We start from the raw sequence: 19,821 nt of genomic DNA, 5'->3' as shown, positions 1-19,821 counted from the left end.
TCCCTATATTAAAGGGCCATTAAGTCATGATGGAGCTTTAGAGGCTTGCGCTTGCACCCAAATGATGTTGTCTAGCACAACACTTTATTTTCCCTCCAAGGTCTTAATCATTGATGGGTCTTAAATCATTGATGGATTCAAGGGTCAAGACGAAACCACATGGCAAGAAAGGCACATCCATCATTGTCACAATCTCAGCCATTGAAGTGGTAGGCCCCATAGATGGTGACTAGAACATTTGGTGCCATACCCCACACTAGGAAATAGGAATCTTGGCATGCTCTCTTGCTTGACTTGTGGATTTTATCTATGCCACGTGGCAGTATGGGAGTGCCTCTCACCTTTTTCCTTGGCCCACAACACCAGCTAACATTTGTAGTCCATAGTATGACCAAGCGGTCCAGTATATGAAGGTCCGTAAGGCCGTAACCTTATTAGTCAATTTGGATTCAAGGACCCAATATTTGCATGACTAAAAACCTGTGTTGATGACTTATAATGAATCTGTTATGGCTATTTTCTCTGATAAATTCTAGACAGAATCTGTTTATGTTTCTATCTAATTAAAATTACCTGCACATTTAATAGTACTTAAAGATATTAATAGGGTGTAATAATCTATATATACATACATACTAAAACACACACAGTGACAGTGAGAAACTGAGAAATTAATCTGTCAAAATACCTCTGCATTATAGGAATTCTTTGTTTCCACCAAACCCCTCCCATTATGTTTTGCATCTTCCAGTAACAGGCATTAGCCTTTTAATTCTTTCGAATAAAAAAGTGAGTAAAATAAGATTATCCTTACCATGTAGGAGGGGTTTAACAGCCTTAAACCTGCAAAAACAGTGACATGGAAGAGCATATAGGCCCCATCTTGGTTTGCAGCACAGAAATATAAAAAAAAAAAAAAAAAAGAAAAACACTAACCTGCAAAAACACTTTTTTCATAAAGCGACGTTGCTTTTAAGAATCCATTCGACACGTTCTTATTTTACAAAATGATTCCTACCATCTCCTAAGACGATAATTCAAACCCATTCCAAAACCTTCACGGGTTGGAGATTTTACGATCCAAACCTGAACCCAACCGGATAAATGGGCGAATCAACCCATCCAATAAAGCTGCCATTGCAGGGCGATCAACCAAACCAATCATCCAAATAATTGAAATAAGAGAGTTGGGATATTCTGTTAAATTTTAGGGTTTAAGGTTTAGAGTTAAAGGGTTTAAATTTTAGATTTTAGGGTTTAGGCTTTAGGTTTAGGGATTTAGATATTTATGTTTTAGGGTTTAAACTTTTAAGATTATTCATTTTCATTTAGGAATTTTGTAATTTAAGGATTTAAAATTCAAATTTAACAATTAGAATAGATCTTCACCAAGGTTCAACACTTGGCGCTTATTTATTTGCATCAGTCATAAACGAATTGACTAGACTTATTCAAGAGATCCATTGTTCCTGATGTTTACTAATGACATGGAATTAAATAATGAACCCAGCGAAGAATAAAATACAAAATATTGCATTAAAAAACATAGATAAAATAAAATAAATACAATAAAAATTTAATAACAACAACAACAATAATAGTACAATTCAGGACAGACTTAGGATTAGACTATGTAATAACTCGATGTGACCTCTTCCGTAACCTTGGTTCAATAATTCATAAAGGAGAGACTGAGGAAACCAACATTGTTGTATGGAGATGAAGTCATATTAAGGGGCCTAAGAGTATCCCCGGTAGCTGATAAAATGAGAAAAAATAGATGGATATGATTTGGTTACATGCAAACAAATACCACCTACAACACCTATTAGAAAAAGTGACTTGATAAAGGGGATAAAAGAGGTAGAGGCAAACCACGAAAAAACTGGGGTGGCAATAATAAAAAATGATTTAAGCGCCAATAGTTTTAAGGATCCACATGCTATTGTACAGAACACAATGGATTCATGTAGCCGGCCCACATAGATGGGACAAGGTTTAAATGATGATGATGATGGTTAATTGTGCATTTCTATAAACTGAAAGTTTAACTTAAAAAAAATAATAACATAATCTCTTGTTAGTGTTATCAATGTTACATGTAATGTGTTTCTGCATTAAGTATAGTAAGGTACATGTTTTATATTTGTTGGTAGCCATTTCAACCTTGTATTTAGTGTTATTAATGTATCTATGAGATTTGTCATCAAGATATCAAGATCTTTCCACCATAACCATGCATATCCAAAGCCTGTCACAATATATACATTTCAAATGGATCTCAACGGATATGTATCTAACAATATAATGAATTCAAAGATTAGCTAGCAGTTTGGCAAATTTTCTCATTAAAAAGGGGCAACTAGGAGACATTCTGGGCACAATTGTAAAGCAAACGAACTGATGGTTGGATGTTTAAAGGAAGTGTTACAATTTTCTTTTTTTATCCCTCTATTGACATGGCAGATATGGTAAACCACAAAAGTAATTCCAGGTTCTAAGAATAAATTAGGAGCCTGAATATGATTAAATTTCTTTCTTTCATTTCATAAAAGCTAGAAGGCTTTGTATCCGTATTAATGGCTGCAACAGAAGGCATCATTCTGACAAACCATGCCGCTCCTCACCATCAAAGAAGAGCAATTGCAGATACGCTTTGGAACATTTTGAGTTTTAGATCCACAGTGGTTTCTCCCACATTCTGCACCACATTCATAATTTTTAATCCAAGATCAGTGGGTAAGTAAAAAGAGATCATCAAGTAAGGTCACTAAAATTTCTCTCAATGGTTATCCATAACTTGTAACATGTTTTAAAATTTTGCAGTTACATGATTCCATGGAACCAATTGATATATAACAGGGATGCTTGCAACTACTGCAGCTTCTGTGCATACCTACCAATGTAAAGCAAGAACTGCAAAAAGGGCTTGTCCCTTTCCATTTCCACAATTAATATGTAACCGGACCTAGAATATAAGCTCATCAACATTTGGATTGCCCTAATCCCAGGACTGTCACTAATATGGGAACATGCACCATTGAGGGTAACTAGCTTCCTGATGGGACTGGATTAGAGGAAACTTTGATGGTTTCCCCATGTATGATTTATCACACAGGAAATGGGAAAAGGAAGATCCCTTCAAACCAGACAATGAAAATGCCCTACGAAAATATCAATTGTTACATGTTTATACCAGAGTTGAGAGGGGCAAAACAGAAGACTGTCATCTATTTCTCCCCATTGTATTTCGTACACGTTGCAAAACACGAACAAATTCATAAAATTGTGGGAAGTCCAATCCTGGAAAGTTTATACCATCAGCAGCCACTTTTGAACTTCCAGAAGTACATGGATTTTGACAGATAACCAAGTCAAAACCACCAAACTGTTTGATCAGACTCTCAATCTTGGCACTTGTCAGCCTCTGGATGTTCTCAATCTGCACCAACTCCCCAGTTTGTCCAGAGTTATGCCACCATTTCTTTAAAACCTTTCTATTTACCATGGATTCTTCTACCGAAACAACACCTTTAAGACGAACACCAAGCCGGTAGAAAGCAACTTCTGCTCCTCCTATTCCACTGTAAAGGGATAACATTGTCAAACCATGTGGAAAGATTCGCTTCAAGACAGAAAGATGATATCCCAAAGTGTCTGTCTGGAAGCAGCGCTTGAGTGTTCCAAGTCTTTCCATAATGCCACACTCAGCAAGTTGTGTGTGATGCAATGGATAGCCCAAAATGCGTTCTAATTGATCAGGCTCAATTGTACGCAATTTGTACTGCCCAACCCATACTAGGTTTAATGTCTTGCAATGATGAAGGATATGCCTCTGCTGTTCCACTGAAACCATCCCCTGTGAATCAAGTAACATCTTCCCAAGTCTCTCACATTGTTCAGGGATTCCCTCAATTTCAGAACTGATGCAGCTCAACTGTTTCCTTGTGTCCCATGATGGCCACCATTTCTTTGTATGTGGTAATGCATCTTCAATGGTCATGGGTGACCTCGGAAGGATATGAAACCTATTATCAGTAGGAAGATTGTGTATATAGCCTTCTTTCCTACTCAAGGCTGAGAAGAACTGTGTATTCACAAACTCCGGCTCGATACCATACAAGAACTGAGATATTTTGGTCCAAGAGTCTTGAGAGACATCCACAACATTTCCATAAAAGAAATATGGAGGTCTAGCTACCATCTGACAAAGACTCCTACACGGGTTAGGTTTGGACAGCTGTGGGGTTTCTAATCTATCAAGTGGTTCTGCAAATTGATGGAGCTCTCTTTTTGGCAAAGGCATCTGATAGCTATTGATTTTGGGTTCAACTCCTTTTGCTTCTGGCCTGGAAGGGCAAAAGAAGTCAGTTGAATCATCTACATACTCATGTTTTGGCCTTTTCCCTTTAAGATTCGTCTCAAAGCTCATGTCCTTTATAGGAGGAACAACATTTGAACTTGATGCCCCAGTCTCCCTAATTGGGGATTCAGAAGAACGGCGTTTGACACGTTCTTCCATCGAACTACCTAGAGAATTCCCCTCATTTTCAGTGTGTGAACAGTGCATACTGTTATAGGTTGATAGATCCTGCACCAATAGTGGAGAATAGCCACATTCTTGAGTAAAGAAGCAGAACTATTAATAAAAGAAACAAGAAAGTAATCCTCAGAAGTCAGAACAAAATTAAAATAACTGTGACATAAAGCATCCAGAGCAACCACAGTTTTAGTTTAGACTATAAAGCCATATTATGAAAGTAAACCATGAAACATGCATATCATACAAATAGCAAGTAGGATGACCTTGAAAAAGCAGCATAGGAATAATGCAACCTCAACGACCATTCCCTCTTATAGCAGGTTCTTTGACTGTACAAATGTACAGATAATAAATCTTAGATCATCCATGGAATGTTGAGGTGCAGGCATCCATGTTGACACTTAGATGCATGTAAAGAAAGAAATTAATATGAAAATCAAACAATGCAACTGAATAAATAATGTTTTTGATAAATAACTGAATAAATAAACTATATAAGCTAAGATAAACATAAATAAATAAACTCTATTAAAAAACAAAGCTACTGCTAATAGGAGACAGACCTCATCTTTTCCAACACCGCTTTCAGCAATTTGATTTGCAAAAATCGAGTCAGCAAGCTCCCAAATTGGAATATCTGAACCTGAAATCCATGGAAGCATTTGGAATGAATGCACAAACTTAAACGAGATTTAATCTCTATGTACTGCAATTTTAGAAGGCCTCATATTCCTAGGAAAGCACCCGACAAAGTTAAGAAACAGCACCACGAGTAATTGTTCATAAATCCTGTGCTACAAGTGGCCTACATAGCGAAGTTATTAATACTATTTATCAAGAACAAGATCAAAGAGATCATAGAAAAATCAGCAAGAACAAGTACAAGGTAGTAATCCCGTAACATGGAAGAACAGAATAAACAAGTAAACTTCCCAAAGAGAACCTAAAGACTAATCCTTCTGATCTACACCTTTCTCTAGCTAGAGAACCACAGTTGTTATCTGATCTTTGAACCAATTTGGACATTATGTTCACTCTTGAAGCCAAGGATCTGACCTCCCCCATACAATGCAATATATCCCTCATCTATCTGGTTACTTCTTGGGAATCACCTTCCACCTCCAATGACAAGTAATCAAATCAAATACAGACAGCAACCACAATCCTGCAGAAATGACCATATCTTAGAATGTAACAAGTGCACCTTCGTCGCTTCTAGAAACTCACTGCCCCTAACTCCTGAAGATCCTAGATAAATAAAGCATATATTAAAGTCTAACTTTAAGATGCCTATACGAGAAGGGGACCAATGCTGTCAAGTCATCTCTTTGTTGGTGACTAGAGAAACCTAATTTTTGTCAATTTCTTAATGATATCATTCATGCCAAGCGCTTCCAATTATTCTCTTGTTTAAGAGCCAAATTACGATCCTAAAGTTAATGAGTTCAGTTATCACTCCTGAATTTTGCTTCTTATTTCCAGTAATCCACTCATCCCAAGTAGACCACAGCATCACTACTCACAAATATCTATACATGACTATGAAATCCATCGATATGGCTTTGGACTCATCTGTCATCAAAACCAATGTGTACAATCATTATGTTGGATCAGAGAGGTGAGATTTCCAGGAAGGTACACCTCAAGGAAAATTTTCTGTTCAATCTTTTGATATTGCTTTGCTAGAAGACTAACAAATTCAATTGACTAAGCACCTTAATGCTTTGGGAGTTCCATTTGTGAAGTTATTCTCCTGGTCCATGACAAAGAAGGGGCTCAACTCTATGATCCATAATTCCTTTTTCCATCTATTGGGGACAAGGGAAAAGAAGGAATATAACGTTTAGTTTATAACTTATAGAGGCCTTTGCTGAAGCTATGTGCAGATGCTAGCAGTTTTTTGATGGACTGAGACTTAGCACTTTTTGACTTCAACAATACATTTGCAGAGACTTTACCAGGCATGCTATTTTTTACGTCTAGATGACAGTATATTGTAGAGTTGCTCTTGTCCTCCAATCTTTTCTATACTTCCTTACATGTTTTATTGGAGAACACTCTAGAATTCATTTTCCTCCGAAACGATCCGCAAAGAAGTAGTTGATTGCATCTTCAATGATTTTTTCTGTGCTAAAGGAAGCAGAATCTAAACATCAAATTGGTACTTCAAAGGGAAACTTGACCTACTTAGGTTCATTAACTCCTTTTCTATTTTCAACAAAAGACTGAAAAAAAAAATCCTTGAGAGCAATGCATAGCATCCACCAAGAACAAAATAACAAATCACCAGTAGCTTGAAACTACAAGAAAACAAATAAATAAATAAAATGTAGTCATGATTTAAACCTAGTCCATTTATTGCCAATTTCTTAGGAAGTCTGTAGCTAAAACATCATATATCAGGCAAGTCACAAAGAATGCACATAGCTAAACATAGATAAGTTATTCCTTCCTACTGAGGAAATGCTTATACATCATCACAATATCAATTTTAGGCCTATGCAAGCTGTCCATGTTGCTAAGGTTGAGTTCATGCTTTTGAGTAGACAAAATATGATGAGAATCATTTACCAAATTTTTCAATAGCTGATGAAATTTCATGCTCCGAGAAACCCATTTCAAGCAAGCGAAGTGTCTTATCCATGGTCCCAAACAAAGCTTCAGTGGTAATTTCCTGAGATAAGGAATAAATAGCATTAAGAACCTTTCAAATTTGCCTATGCAAGTATTGAGGACAACAAATTCAAGTGGCATTCAGAAACATGTATTAATAAATAGACTAATGCCAAACACGTATTAATAAACATGTATTAAGAAGCATGTATTCAACAAATTCAAGTCAGATATGCATATGAATATGCACCATCACCAACATTTATCTTTCAAAGGCTGTAGATCACTGATAACAGATTTCTTTAAGTTGTCAAAACAGACTGAGACTGTCCTATGATAGGGAATGCTTATAAGGTTGAAGTCTTCCAAAGTGGCTTTTATGTTCTGCAAAGGGAGACTTTCCCTTTTCTCAGTAACAGAAATATACTTACACGCACACACGCATACACACTTTACCTTCTCTCAAAAAGGAAATTTTGTGGAATGCAGTATGGAAAATCTTAATCGCAGAGGCATGGAGTAAGGGATGTCAATGGGTCGGTTCTACCCAACTGAACTGATTATATCAGTTCTTCTGTGATTTTGTCCTGATTAACAATTGGATCAGTTCTGGTTCTTATTTGTTCTTGTAGTTCGATAGAAAGAGAAGAGAGATGAGAGAAGAGAGAAGAGGGAAGAGAGAAATATCTATTCAAAAGTCTCAAGATGGCAGCACCTAAGTTAGTATTTATACTTGGGGCCACAGCTCATAACAAATACAATGAGAAAAGGCAGAAATGCCCCTACTAGGCCACAGGCTGCTACACATTACAACACTCCCCCTCAAGTTGGAGCATATATGTCAATCATGCCCAACTTGTCACATAGTTTATTATGCCATAAATAGTGAAGACCCTTCGTAAGAACATCAGCTAGTTGTTCCTTGAAACTGATGTAAGGAGTACAAACTTCCCCATTTTCAAGTTTCTCCCTTATAAAGTGCTTGTCAGCTTCAATATGCTTGGTCCTCTCATGAAGAACTGGATTGGCAAAAATATTAATGGCTGCCTTGTTGTCATAGTAGAGAGACATTGGACCATCAACAGAGAGGCCCAACTCTCCAATCAAATTCTTTACCCATAGTACTTCAACAACTCCATATGCCATCGCCCTACACTCGGCCTCAGCACTAGATCTGGCCACTACACTTTGTTTTTTGCTTCTCCAAGTGACCAAATTTCCACCAACAAAAGTACAATATCCACTAGTTGATTTCCTATCATCAACTGCTCCAGCACAATCTGCATCCGTGTAGACTTCCACTTTCATATGATCATGTTTCTTCAAAAGTAATCCAGTTCCTATATACTTCTTTAGATACCTGAGTACTCTCTCAGCTGCCTCTAAATGGGAGGATGTTGGTGCATGCATAAATTGACCAAGGACACCAACAGCATAAGCTATATATGGCCAAGTCATTGAAAGGTAGAGAAGTCTTCCTACCAGCCTTTGAAATTTATTGACATCTGTCACTGGTTCTCCAATACAATCACCAAGCCGATAGTTTTCCTCAATAGGAAAATCTACAGGCTTTGCTCCTAACCTTCCCATGTCCTACAAAAGATCTACGACATACTTCCTTTGGGAAATGAAGATGCTCTTTTTTGAGCGGGCAACCTCAATACCAAGGAAATAACGTAGTTGTCCCAAATCTTTCACCTCGAACTGCATAGCAAGGGATTCTTTGACCTTTTTAATCACAAAGTCCCAATTCCCTGTAATCACAATGTTATCAACATAGACAAATATTACCACAACATCCTTCTGGTTTCTCTTGACAAATAGAGTATGGTCAGATTGGCACTACCTGAACCCAATTTGCTAAAGAGCCAAGTGAAATCTATTGAACCAGGCCCTTGGGGATTGTTTCAAACCATGTAAAAATTTTTTTAGTTTGCAAACTTTCCCTTCACACCCTTGTGCTACAAACCCAGGAGGTTGAATCATGTACACTTCTTCTTCTATATCCACATTTAAGAATGCATTTTTTATGTCCAGTTTGTGGAGCTCCCAATCTGAGTTAATAGCCAAGGATAGCATAATCCGAATAGTGTTCATTTTAGTATAATCCAAATAGTGTAAATAGCCAAGGATAGTATAATCCGAATAGTGTTCATTTTGTTTGTGTAATTGCTGATTAGATCAGTCAGCCTATTCTGGGATTGATTTCAGTCTCGTGTGTATATTTCCTTCTCAATAAATATTACTTTACCTTTTCCATAAACAATGTCTCAACATAATCAACCCCATACACCCAAGTATACCCTTTTGCAACTAACCTGGCTTTATAGCTCTCAACCGACACATCTACTCTATGCTTTACTGTGAATACCCACTAGCATCCCACTGGCTCCTTAACTCTGTCCATTCAAGTATATATAAGATTTCTACAACACTTTTGGGAATAGAGACACAATCAATGGCAGTCAAAAAGGCACGACATGAGGGAGCAATGTTTTCATAGGACAAGAACTGAGCAATAGGATGCTTAGTAGTACATGATCAAACCCCTTTTCTATGAGAAGTTGGGACATCAAGATCATTAGTAGAATCATCAATAGCAATAGGTTCAATAATATCAACGGAAACAAGGGTACCTGGATTTTCCTTCAAGGAGTTAGATGGTGCTGGATGTAGTCTCAAGTTGCTCCACAACCTTTGAGTTCAGTTGTCCCTTGCAGCACCTCAAGAAAACACGGAATGGAGAGGAGTCAGGAATAAAGGGAAGAGGAATTTGAGGAGCTGGAGCTCGCCTATCCTCCTTCACACTATTCTCCCCTGAGGAGAGGCTTGGAACAAGGCTTCAGATGCAAAGAAGGACACATCCATCGACACAAAGTACTTATGTGTGACCGGATTGAACCATTTGTAACCCTTTAGGAAGAGGGATAACCCAAAACCGTTTTAGAACATGCATGTTAAGCATCGTACTACGGGCAACTTCGACGATATGGCAGTTCTTCCTTTCAGCAATGCCATTCTATTATCGTGTTTTGGCACAAGAGCTTCTATGAAGAGATCCATGAGAGGAGAAAAACTCAGCTAAGTCATGATGGAAATACTCCTTCACATTATCTTATTGGAAAATTTGGACTTCAACATGAAATTGAGTGAAAACCATTCAATGGAAATCTTGCACAATCTTGGGTACCTCTTCTCTCAAATGCATAGGATATAGCCAAGTGTATCCCGAATAATCATCAATAAAGCTGATAAAGTATTTGTACCCACCCTTAGTAGGTATGCTCACAGGGCCCCAAACATCATAAAAGACAAAATGGAAAGGCAAAGTAGATCTTTTATTATTTGATGAAAAAGTTGTTCTACAATGCTTACTCAACTAACACGTTTGACAATGTAAACTAGTAATAGACACTAACTTGAACAATTCAGGAAACATAACTTTCAAAGACTTAAAGGATAAATGACCAAGGTGATTATGCCATAACCATAGTTGATTGTTTGTAGACTGACTTATTGACTGACTCATAAGACTCACAAGGGTTGATGCCGCAAGACCGGCTTTCTTCTCCAAGATGTATAGGCCATCAACCATATTTCCTTTACCAATCGCCCTCCCCAAGGTTAAATCTTGGAAAACACAAGAATGGGGAAAAAAGTTACACAACAATTTAAGGACTGGGTAATACTACTTATAGATAACAAATTAATAGGAAGTTTAGGAACATGAAGGGTAAGGGATAAGACAAGGCCATCAAGAAGGGATACAGATCCCTAACCAACAATGGTGGATAGAGACCCATCAGCAAGTCTCACTTTATCCCTTCCAGAGAGAAGAGTGTAGGGCTGAAAGAGATTTGACTTACCAGTCATATAGTTTAATGCCCAAGTCAATGACCCAAGCATAGTTTTCAAGGCGCCAAGGCGAGGCTGGGCGTTAGGGTGGCACATTGTCGCATAATCGCCTAGGCGATGGATTTTTTATATAGAAAACATAGATCCTAGGGTAGTTCCCTAGGTACCATAACCATATTTCCTTAATAATTATTCATAATTTTCATAAGAAAAGTATAGAGTTCATGTTTGAGGGTTCAAACAGCATTTAGAAATGTTTGTATTGATTAAATCCTAACAAATAAGAAAATAATAAAAACAAATTAGTATTTAAACACACAAAATGAATATTTTAGTTTAACAGTGCCAATTTTATAATTATAAAGTCAAAAAATAAAGAATAAAAAGGTCGCCTCATTAAGCGAGGCGAGGCGAGCCTCAAAGGACGCCTCATTTCTCCTCCACTTTACTCTCCCCCTAAGGAGAAACAGAGAAAAAATTGTCACTCTCAAAGAAAGGCACATCTATAGACACAAGTATTTCTTGGAAACGAGGTCAAAACACTAATAACCCTTTTGAGAACAAGGTTAACCCAAGAATACATAGGAAATGGCATGAGGATCAAGTTTACCACGAGTAGGAGATAGGCCTTGGACAAAACAACGACAATCAATCGCACATAAGGGATAGAGAAGAGAGGAGCCTTGGGAAAAAAGAGCTTATGGGGGGTCTTGTACCCTAACAAGCGAGATAGCATACGGTTGATAAGATAAGCAGCAGACAACACAACATCCAACCAAAAACGTTTAGGGACATTCATGTGTATGAGTAACCCACAAGCAACTCCAAGGAGGTCGCAGTTTTTTCTTTCGGCAACACCATTCTTTTGGGGAGTTCTAGCACAAGAGTTGCGATGTATGGGTCCACATGAAGCAAAAAACTCCGTGAGATCGCCATGAAAGTATTCTTTGGCATTGTCTGATTGGCAAATTTGGATCTCTTTTTGAAATTGAGTGAATATCAAGCATTGGAAATCCTTAATGATTTTGGGTACTCCATCTTTGGACCGCATAGGATGCACCCATCTATATCAAGAGTACTCGTCAATAAGCGTAATGAAATACTTAGAGCCAGCCTCAAATGTTAAAGTAGCAAGGCCCAGACATTAGAATAAACAACATGGAAAGGAAAACCAGATTTATTATTTCTTGAAGTAAAATGATTTCTACAATGTTTGGTCAACTGACAAGTTTGACATGTGAAATCCAACACTGACACTAACTTAAATAAAAATGGTAACAAAACTTTCAATGATTCAAAAGATAAATGACCCAAACGACAATGCCATAAATGGACTTGACTCTTACTAGACAAACTCTTAGACTCGATAGCCGCAAGACTAGCTTTATTCTCTAGCATGTAAAGACCATCCACCATACGACCTCTACCAATCATCTTCCCTAAGGCCAAATCCTATATCACACAAGAGGAAGGGAAAAAGGTTACTGAATAGTTTAACGAATTTGTTATACTATTAACAGAGAACAAGTTTATAGGTAGTTTTGGAACATGTAGAACATCAGAAAGGGTGAGTCCAAGAGGAAGGCAGATGGTTCCTTGACCAGCTAGGATGGAGAAAGAACCATCAGCAAGTCTCACCTTGTCCCGACCATATGGTTTGAGGCTCCAGAATCTATTATCCAAGGAGAGTCTAAGGGATGTGAGGACACATGGAAAGTTGTAGCAGAATTACCGTTACCTGATGTAGATGCAAAGGAAGTTGAAGGGGGAGAGCAAATTCCATCTGATGGACTGCCCTCCCATATAGCTCCAAATGGTCACGCAAAGAATTAATGATATCTTCCCTGTGATCAATCACATAAGGGCTCATGGTAGTGGTAGATGATTGAGGCTCCTGAGAAGCTAAGTTTGTTGCATTAAACTTCTTTTGACCTTGTTGTCCTGGCTTCTTATTCTAGTCTGATACTTTAATCAACTCCTGGGCCCATTTTGGCTTCCCATGAAGTTCCCAACATGTATACTGAGTATGTCTAGATTTCTGACAATGTGTGCACCATAGTTTATCCTTATCATCAACTTTCTTCTAGAAGTCACTCTCCTTGATGGAATTGAAGGGATGAGAGATCCATCATATGGATGGCCAAACCCTTGAGGAATGTTGGGCAAATTTTCAAAAACTTTCTCTCTCCCGTCTGGGAATCGCATTCCGTATTTTAGAAAAATGCATTTTCAATGATCATTCTTGAAACAAAACCGAACCAGATCTGAAACCAAAGGGAGGAGAGGGATATACCCGATACGAAGTAACAGTAACTCACATTGAAGGTGTTCACGCCCAAGAAGAAAACCAAAACCCTCTTCCACTGAAGATGGCATAGTGCGTAGTGAAGCAGAATCAGCAGGATAGCTCTTCAGCAAGAATGGAGTAAAGGGCTGGTGAGCACGACTTCAGATTATTTTTCAAGCAAGAAAAAAATATCAATAACTCTTCTTGATAGGTGAAGATCGAACTGGGTAGGGATAGCAAAAACAAGGAGAGAATTCTGCAGATTACTGTATTTAAAACTAAGGAATTCACCCCCCTTATTTATAGTCTTCTTTGGATCAGCCTCCTAATCTTATTAGGAGAGAGTTTCTTTATCCAAATTTGATATTTGGATCTAAACTCTTAAATGGATAAGACTTATCTTATCATTTCAGCTAATCCTAATCAAATTATAAATCAGCTCTTGCCTCCTTTTATTTAACCAATTTCAGCCTTGTTCGAATTGGCCTTTAGGCCCATTAAGCCTATGTGCTCACTTACACATTTATCCTTCTACTCAGTTGGCTCTCTTTGTATGGCATGGGACCCTTACATCAATCTACACATCAGCCACATGGGTTCAGCCCAGCCTTTGTTACAAGGCCTGGTCGAATTCATTGTAGGAGACAGTGAACCCCTAAGTCCATCACCATGGGCTCTTAATGGGCCCAACATTTACACTAAATGGTTGTTGGGTCCAGCCACCTTATGAAAACCCAAGGATTGTGGGCAGATGCAAGATTAACCCATCAGGTGTTACCCTCAATGGTCTGAAACTTAACCTCTAAGCCCATAATGATCAAACACTACCCGACAAGAGAAAACCTCTCCCTCAGCTGCAAAGAACAATGCCACTCTCTACTTACATGGATCCCGGGAATTAAAACCTTTTGCAAACATTTTGAAGCCATAATATATATATAAATATATTTTGCAAGAAAAACAAATTTCAATGTTTGAAATCAATTGCCGACATATTAGGTTTCTATCAGAGAAAGTGCATCCCCGATCATTCACTTTGTCTGACAAAGGGGCTGATTCTGTCACTATGATCACCCACTCAGATGAATTCTCGGATTGTACCAACATACCCAGGTTTTGACCCCCTCTAAGGATCTCACTGATTGGCATATCAAAGATAGCCCAATCCGACACGTAGTGCAATACCATAATCGAGTCTAGGGGTCAGGTGTAACATTCCAGTTTTGTCCATCTGTCTCTACGGTCTAGGGCAATACTGGAATTTCGGTCTGGTTCAGGGTTTCAAGAAAACCCACACTGCATGCACCTCAGGTCTCACCCTGGCAACTAACACAAGCCACCTCAACCAACTTAGCGGCACATCAGTGTCAGCCTTGGCAGAATAAATCTCCCCAGATCTATGCAATAGCTGTGAAGATTCTAAACTAACACAAGTCTCATAGGTGTCCAGTTTAAGGATATTACACAGAAACATACCAAAACACATGAACTAATTATGTACTTTTATTCATTTACAATAAATGTCATCAAGTACATCAATTTGATTGTAGCTAAGGGCATACACTGTCCAACAGGAATTACCACCTCCCATAGAAACATTCCCTTTAGCTACTAATGCAATCTGTTCCCCCTTAAAATTATTCACCACATTCCGTCTGCTCTCTTTTTAATGTACTAGAGCATAAACTTCTTGCACTGATAGGAGATCATTACTCCCCAATGTTTGAACCCTAATAGATTCAAACGTGGAATTCAGCCCTAAGAGGAAAGCGAACACCCATTGTTGGGAAACCAAAGACTTGTATGCTTTAGCATCTACATCACGTTTCCACTCTATGTTCTAATAATGATCTAGTTCTTTCCAAATAGAGGTCGAGTCTGAATAGTAGACGTAGAGACTCCTCTCCCCCTGCTTACAAGTTGAGGCAGCCTGCAACTGATATATTTTGGCATAATGTCGATGTTCTAAATTTGTAGATTTTGCCTGCTCCCATAACTCATGAGTTGTTTCTGCCCACATGAAGGTCTTTCTCACTTGTGGCAGCATGGACAATAACAGCCATGACATCACCATGGGAAGACTCATGTAAAAGCCTCCACTCATTCCACTCTAACTAGAGGTCACACCAGAGATACTAGAATCCTCAAAAGAAATGGTACTTGATTTCAGTTCAGTCACAAGTCAGTCAAAGAACTAGTTCTCAATTCAGTTCAGACTCACAATTCAGTCAAAAAATTTAAAGCCTTAGTCAAGCCACAGTTCTAGGCACAAAACAATTCTTGTTCTCATACTACAACCCTACTGAACCAAATCAAATGTACAAAAAACATAAAAAAAAAATCAGGTCTGACTAGTCCCTCCAAACAATAATTCATCAATTTTTTTCACACGACCACTGAAGTTTCAATAGGAACTAAGGAAAGAAAAACTGCTGTCACAACAGTTACAGAACATGCAGACCTGAACAGCCCACCTTTTGGGGCACAAGAAGGATCACTCGCTCCACATAGGCTGAGAGGAAACACTGTCACAACTGCCACAAGTCATTAGACCCACATAACCCACTCACCTGGGTACAAAAGGATCAATTCGATCCACAAAGTTGAGGAAAAAAGATATAAAAAAATAAAAAAAAAAGAACTTTCACAGCATTCAGCTTCCCTCCCCTTGGTGTTTTTTGGGCCCACAACCAAGAGGGGAGAGGAAGAATCACACGGCAAGCCTCCTCACATTAACCAGAAGTCCCTTTTCTTTGATTTGATCACCAATGGACAAAGAAAGCAGCTGAAGAAAGAAAAAGACTGATCTCACTGCTCCTAAGGCTAGATCTATCGCTCATATACCATGTTTTATTGGTAAACACGCAGCAGGATCTCAGAATAGTGAGAGAAGAGAAAAGGAGAAAAAGGTTTTAGAGACAAAAAACTCAGCTGGCGGTGCCAGCCTTTTTGATATTTATATTAGGGCGACCACTCAAATAATAAAACAATATAAAATTACATATTTGCCCTTGCATCACTAAACTAAAGTAAGACTAGCTTATTCAACATAACTTTGGGGAAATAGGCCTACACCAAACCTCCTTAAAAGGGAAAATCTATTGAGACAAAGATTGGCAAAGGAATTTAAAGAACGAAGCACAGGAAAAAATACCAGGGGGTCGATAAGTCCACATCCTTTTGTTTGGTTCAGAGGGGTCCAAACAAACTTTAATAAGACGAATCAAAAGGTGAATTAGACAAGCAGGCTCTTTTTTCTTTATGAATGAGAATATTTATTAATTCTGAAGGTATAGGCATTACAAGCATCCCTTAGATAAGCAGGCTCTTTTTTATATCAAGAGACCATAAACAATGATGGAAAAAGGTCCTTCAAAGGAGCCTCTCCAACCCAAGTATCCTCCCAAAAGAGGACTGAAGTACCAACACACACATCATACCTAACAAAGTTACGAAATTGAGGGAGAATACTATTAATTGCCTTCTAAGGTGTTGCCAATGTAGCCCGCCAAGATACTCCAGCATCCCTTTGTTCTCTAATTGACCAGAAATACTTTCTACCACTTTGTGCCACAATCTCCCTCTTTCTAGTGGCCACCTCCACAACCACTTTCCCAATAATGTTGTGTTCTTTTGCAAAACGTTCCCTATTCCCAAACCTCCCTCCTCTTTATTCCTACACACCACTTCCCATTTTATCAGATGACCCTTCCTACTCTCTCCCGGTTCCCAGAGGAAATCCCTCGTCAATTTCTCCTACTTCTTGCCTTTCCTAAAAAGAATCCTAAAGACTAACAAGAAATAAGATGATAGGTTAGCAAGGGTGACTCTAATTAGGGTGATTCTACCTCCCAAAAGGCTACCTATTCCCAAACCTCCCTCCTCTTTATCCTACACACCACTTCCCAATTTATCAAATGACCCTTCCTGCTCTCTCCCAGTTCCCAAAGGAAATCCCTCACCAATTTCTCCAACTTCTTGGCTTCCCTAAAAGGAATCCTAAAGGCTAACAAGAAACAAGATGATAGGTTAACAAGGGTGGCTCTAATTAGGGTGATTCTACCTCCCAAAGAGATGAAATTCTTATTATACAAAGCCAATCTTTTTCAAATTTCTCTACAACCGGGCACCAAATGCTACTCTCCCTAGGGTTTTCTCCTAGAGGGAGTCCCAATTAGGTCATAGACCAAGTGGATATAGAACATTCTAAACAGTCCGCAATCACCACCACCTCTCTACTTTCCAATTTTATACCTACTACAATACTCTTAGATTGACTCTCAGATTTGAAATCCTTTCAAATCTTTTCACCAACATCTTTACATTTCTCATCTTCTCAAGATCTCCCCCTTCATAGAGAATTAGTAAATCATCTACAAACTAAAGTTGGGTATAGTAATACAATTATGTTATTTTGAAAATTTTTAGATCAATTTAATTGATTGTATAGTCAATTGATTTTAGAAATTGGAAGTTCTACTTCTTAAAGATCAAGTTAAAGAGTGCAGAGCATATTTCTTAAATATGCCCTAATAAAATTAGAGTTCCCTTGGTTTGACATGTCTTAATTTAATAATCATTTTTAAGTTGTTCTTAGAGTAAACAAGGAATTATTACAGGCTAGCTTATAATGTGTATGTAACAATTATTCAAGGTTGAGCAAATTCTGTATACACACAACCATGATAACGTGCATGACACAACTTTAGAAACAAAACAACTGTAACATAAGCATCATTTATGAGACTAAAATACCTCATTATTTCCATCATGGCCAGAAGTAGGATCACCTGTGTCCCTCCCCGATCCTCCAGCTACTTGAGCAGCAATTATGAAATCCACAAGCTCATTCATGGGTGCACCTTCACCTGAAACAAAAACATGGAAGATGAATAACCAAGGTATGGAGAATTTCAAATGACTTCTAGGAGGAAACGAGAAGAAATTTAACACCATAATTTGATTGATAACAAGAAGAATTTGCAAAACCTAAGTTACAAATCGCCGTCTTGAATGGGAAAAGGAAGCGCATCCTATTTTTTTATAAGACAAAAGGTATCCCTATCCATAGAGATCAACATTAATGCAAAAGGTTACTTTGTCACAAAAATGTATTGTTGGACTAATGATCAAAGTGTGTCCTCTTTTTTTTTTATAGATAATAAGAAGGTATTGTATTAATGAAAAGAGGAGGGCGATAAGCCCTTAATCAAATACAAAAGTGTCTTTAACATGCACAGATCATGTACAGCGAGAGCTCTATAATTTCCAAAAGAAAGAAAACTCAAAAAATGATCAAGAATTTGTCCCCTTTATCAAAGTTGGGATGTTGGGATGTGATCAATCTTTTTACTGATTTTAAATGGGGGTCATGTTAATGTGCTCCCTCTCCAAATTACCACAAATTATGGCATACACATTTGAGGATATTTCTTGGAGGCCATTGGATGGTGCAATGGTAAAACCTAAGGCTGAAAAGCATGAGAACATGGTTTCAAGCATCAAGGAGTATAATGGAAATTGCCAATCTAGGCCATGGCCCTTCTTGACCACCTATTGATCCAATCTAGGTAATGGCATTGTATTGCTTATGCATAAACACCGTTTATTGCATCAATCAAGCAATAAAGAGGGGTGATGCAGGTAAAAGGCAATGTGCTTAAGAACTAAAAGCTATTCAACGTGATATAGGACCAAGGTTCAAAGTATCCAAATCGCAAGATGCATCGGTAAGGAAATTTTAAGAGACGTATTGCAATATGCCTTAGATACCATGGATACACTAGTAAACTCAAATAAATCTTAAAAATATATGTTAAAAAAATATATATAAGTTTAATATAATTATAAATGAGTTATTAAACATTAAGAAATCATACAAGGATTTATATAAATTGCAAGATATCGGGACACAATAACCATTGAAGAATGATGGAAGAACTAAAATTTATATTTATATATCTCAATATTTTTTTATCAGCAAGAAAATTGGAATTATATTAAAATATGAAATTGGTCAATACAATGAAAGGGTAAATGCACCCATATATACCCCTTGTTTTGCTAAGGTATTACCCAACAAAGCTACAAGGTTACAATATTGCCCAAAACAATTGTTGTCAATATAGCCCTTGCTTTGCTAGAGTATCAACCATCCCATTTTATGACCTTCTAAACCAATTAAGCATTATGTCCAGCTCCTGCTTGATGCTTTCTATTTCCCTAAGACTCTGTTTGGAAGCAGTATAAAAATCGGTTCATTATGAAATTTTCACTCCGGTCCATATTTGCGGCTGTTTGGATGGAGTGTAAAACAACAATGAATATCAATGTAAACAACCTCTTCGACATATTTTTACATCGAAAATCAATGTAAAAATTTCTTCGTCTCTCCAGTGTAAAAGTACTCTCAGTAACATCTCTCTTCTCCATCTCTGAACTGCTCCCATGGTGGTAACTATTCGTCGGTGTCGTTGCATCTCCGCCGTGCATCTCTCCATCAGCATCTCGCTTTCTTTCTCTC

General features: G+C 37.9%; 1 protein-coding gene across 16 annotated transcripts in view; it reads right to left on the bottom strand.

The window, feature by feature from the left end:
- Positions 1-2,241: 2,241 nt before the first annotated feature.
- DRM3 (S-adenosyl-L-methionine-dependent methyltransferases superfamily protein) overlaps positions 2,242-19,821 on the bottom strand; it is a 41,180-nt gene continuing 23,600 nt past the window's right edge. For all 16 annotated transcript variants that reach the window (XM_088981288.1, XM_088981292.1, XM_088981283.1 and 13 more), the window contains exons 8-12: positions 18,054-18,166; positions 7,115-7,217; positions 5,107-5,186; positions 3,197-4,591; positions 2,242-2,701 (exon numbers count right to left, since the gene is read on the bottom strand). In XM_088981288.1, coding sequence (XP_088837414.1) covers positions 3,227-4,591; positions 5,107-5,186; positions 7,115-7,217; positions 18,054-18,166 — 1,661 coding nt within the window. In that variant the 3' untranslated portion in view covers positions 2,242-2,701; positions 3,197-3,226. The remainder of the gene's footprint in view (positions 2,702-3,196; positions 4,592-5,106; positions 5,187-7,114; positions 7,218-18,053; positions 18,167-19,821) is intronic.

The sequence above is a fragment of the Nelumbo lutea genome, chromosome 3 (genome assembly GCF_056320005.1).
Source record: "Nelumbo lutea isolate HS-2025 chromosome 3, American lotus-T2T, whole genome shotgun sequence".
Taxonomy (NCBI): Eukaryota; Viridiplantae; Streptophyta; class Magnoliopsida; order Proteales; family Nelumbonaceae; genus Nelumbo; species Nelumbo lutea.
The sequence above is the reverse complement of the archived record's forward strand: the minus strand, read 5'-3'. Positions and strand labels throughout refer to the sequence as shown.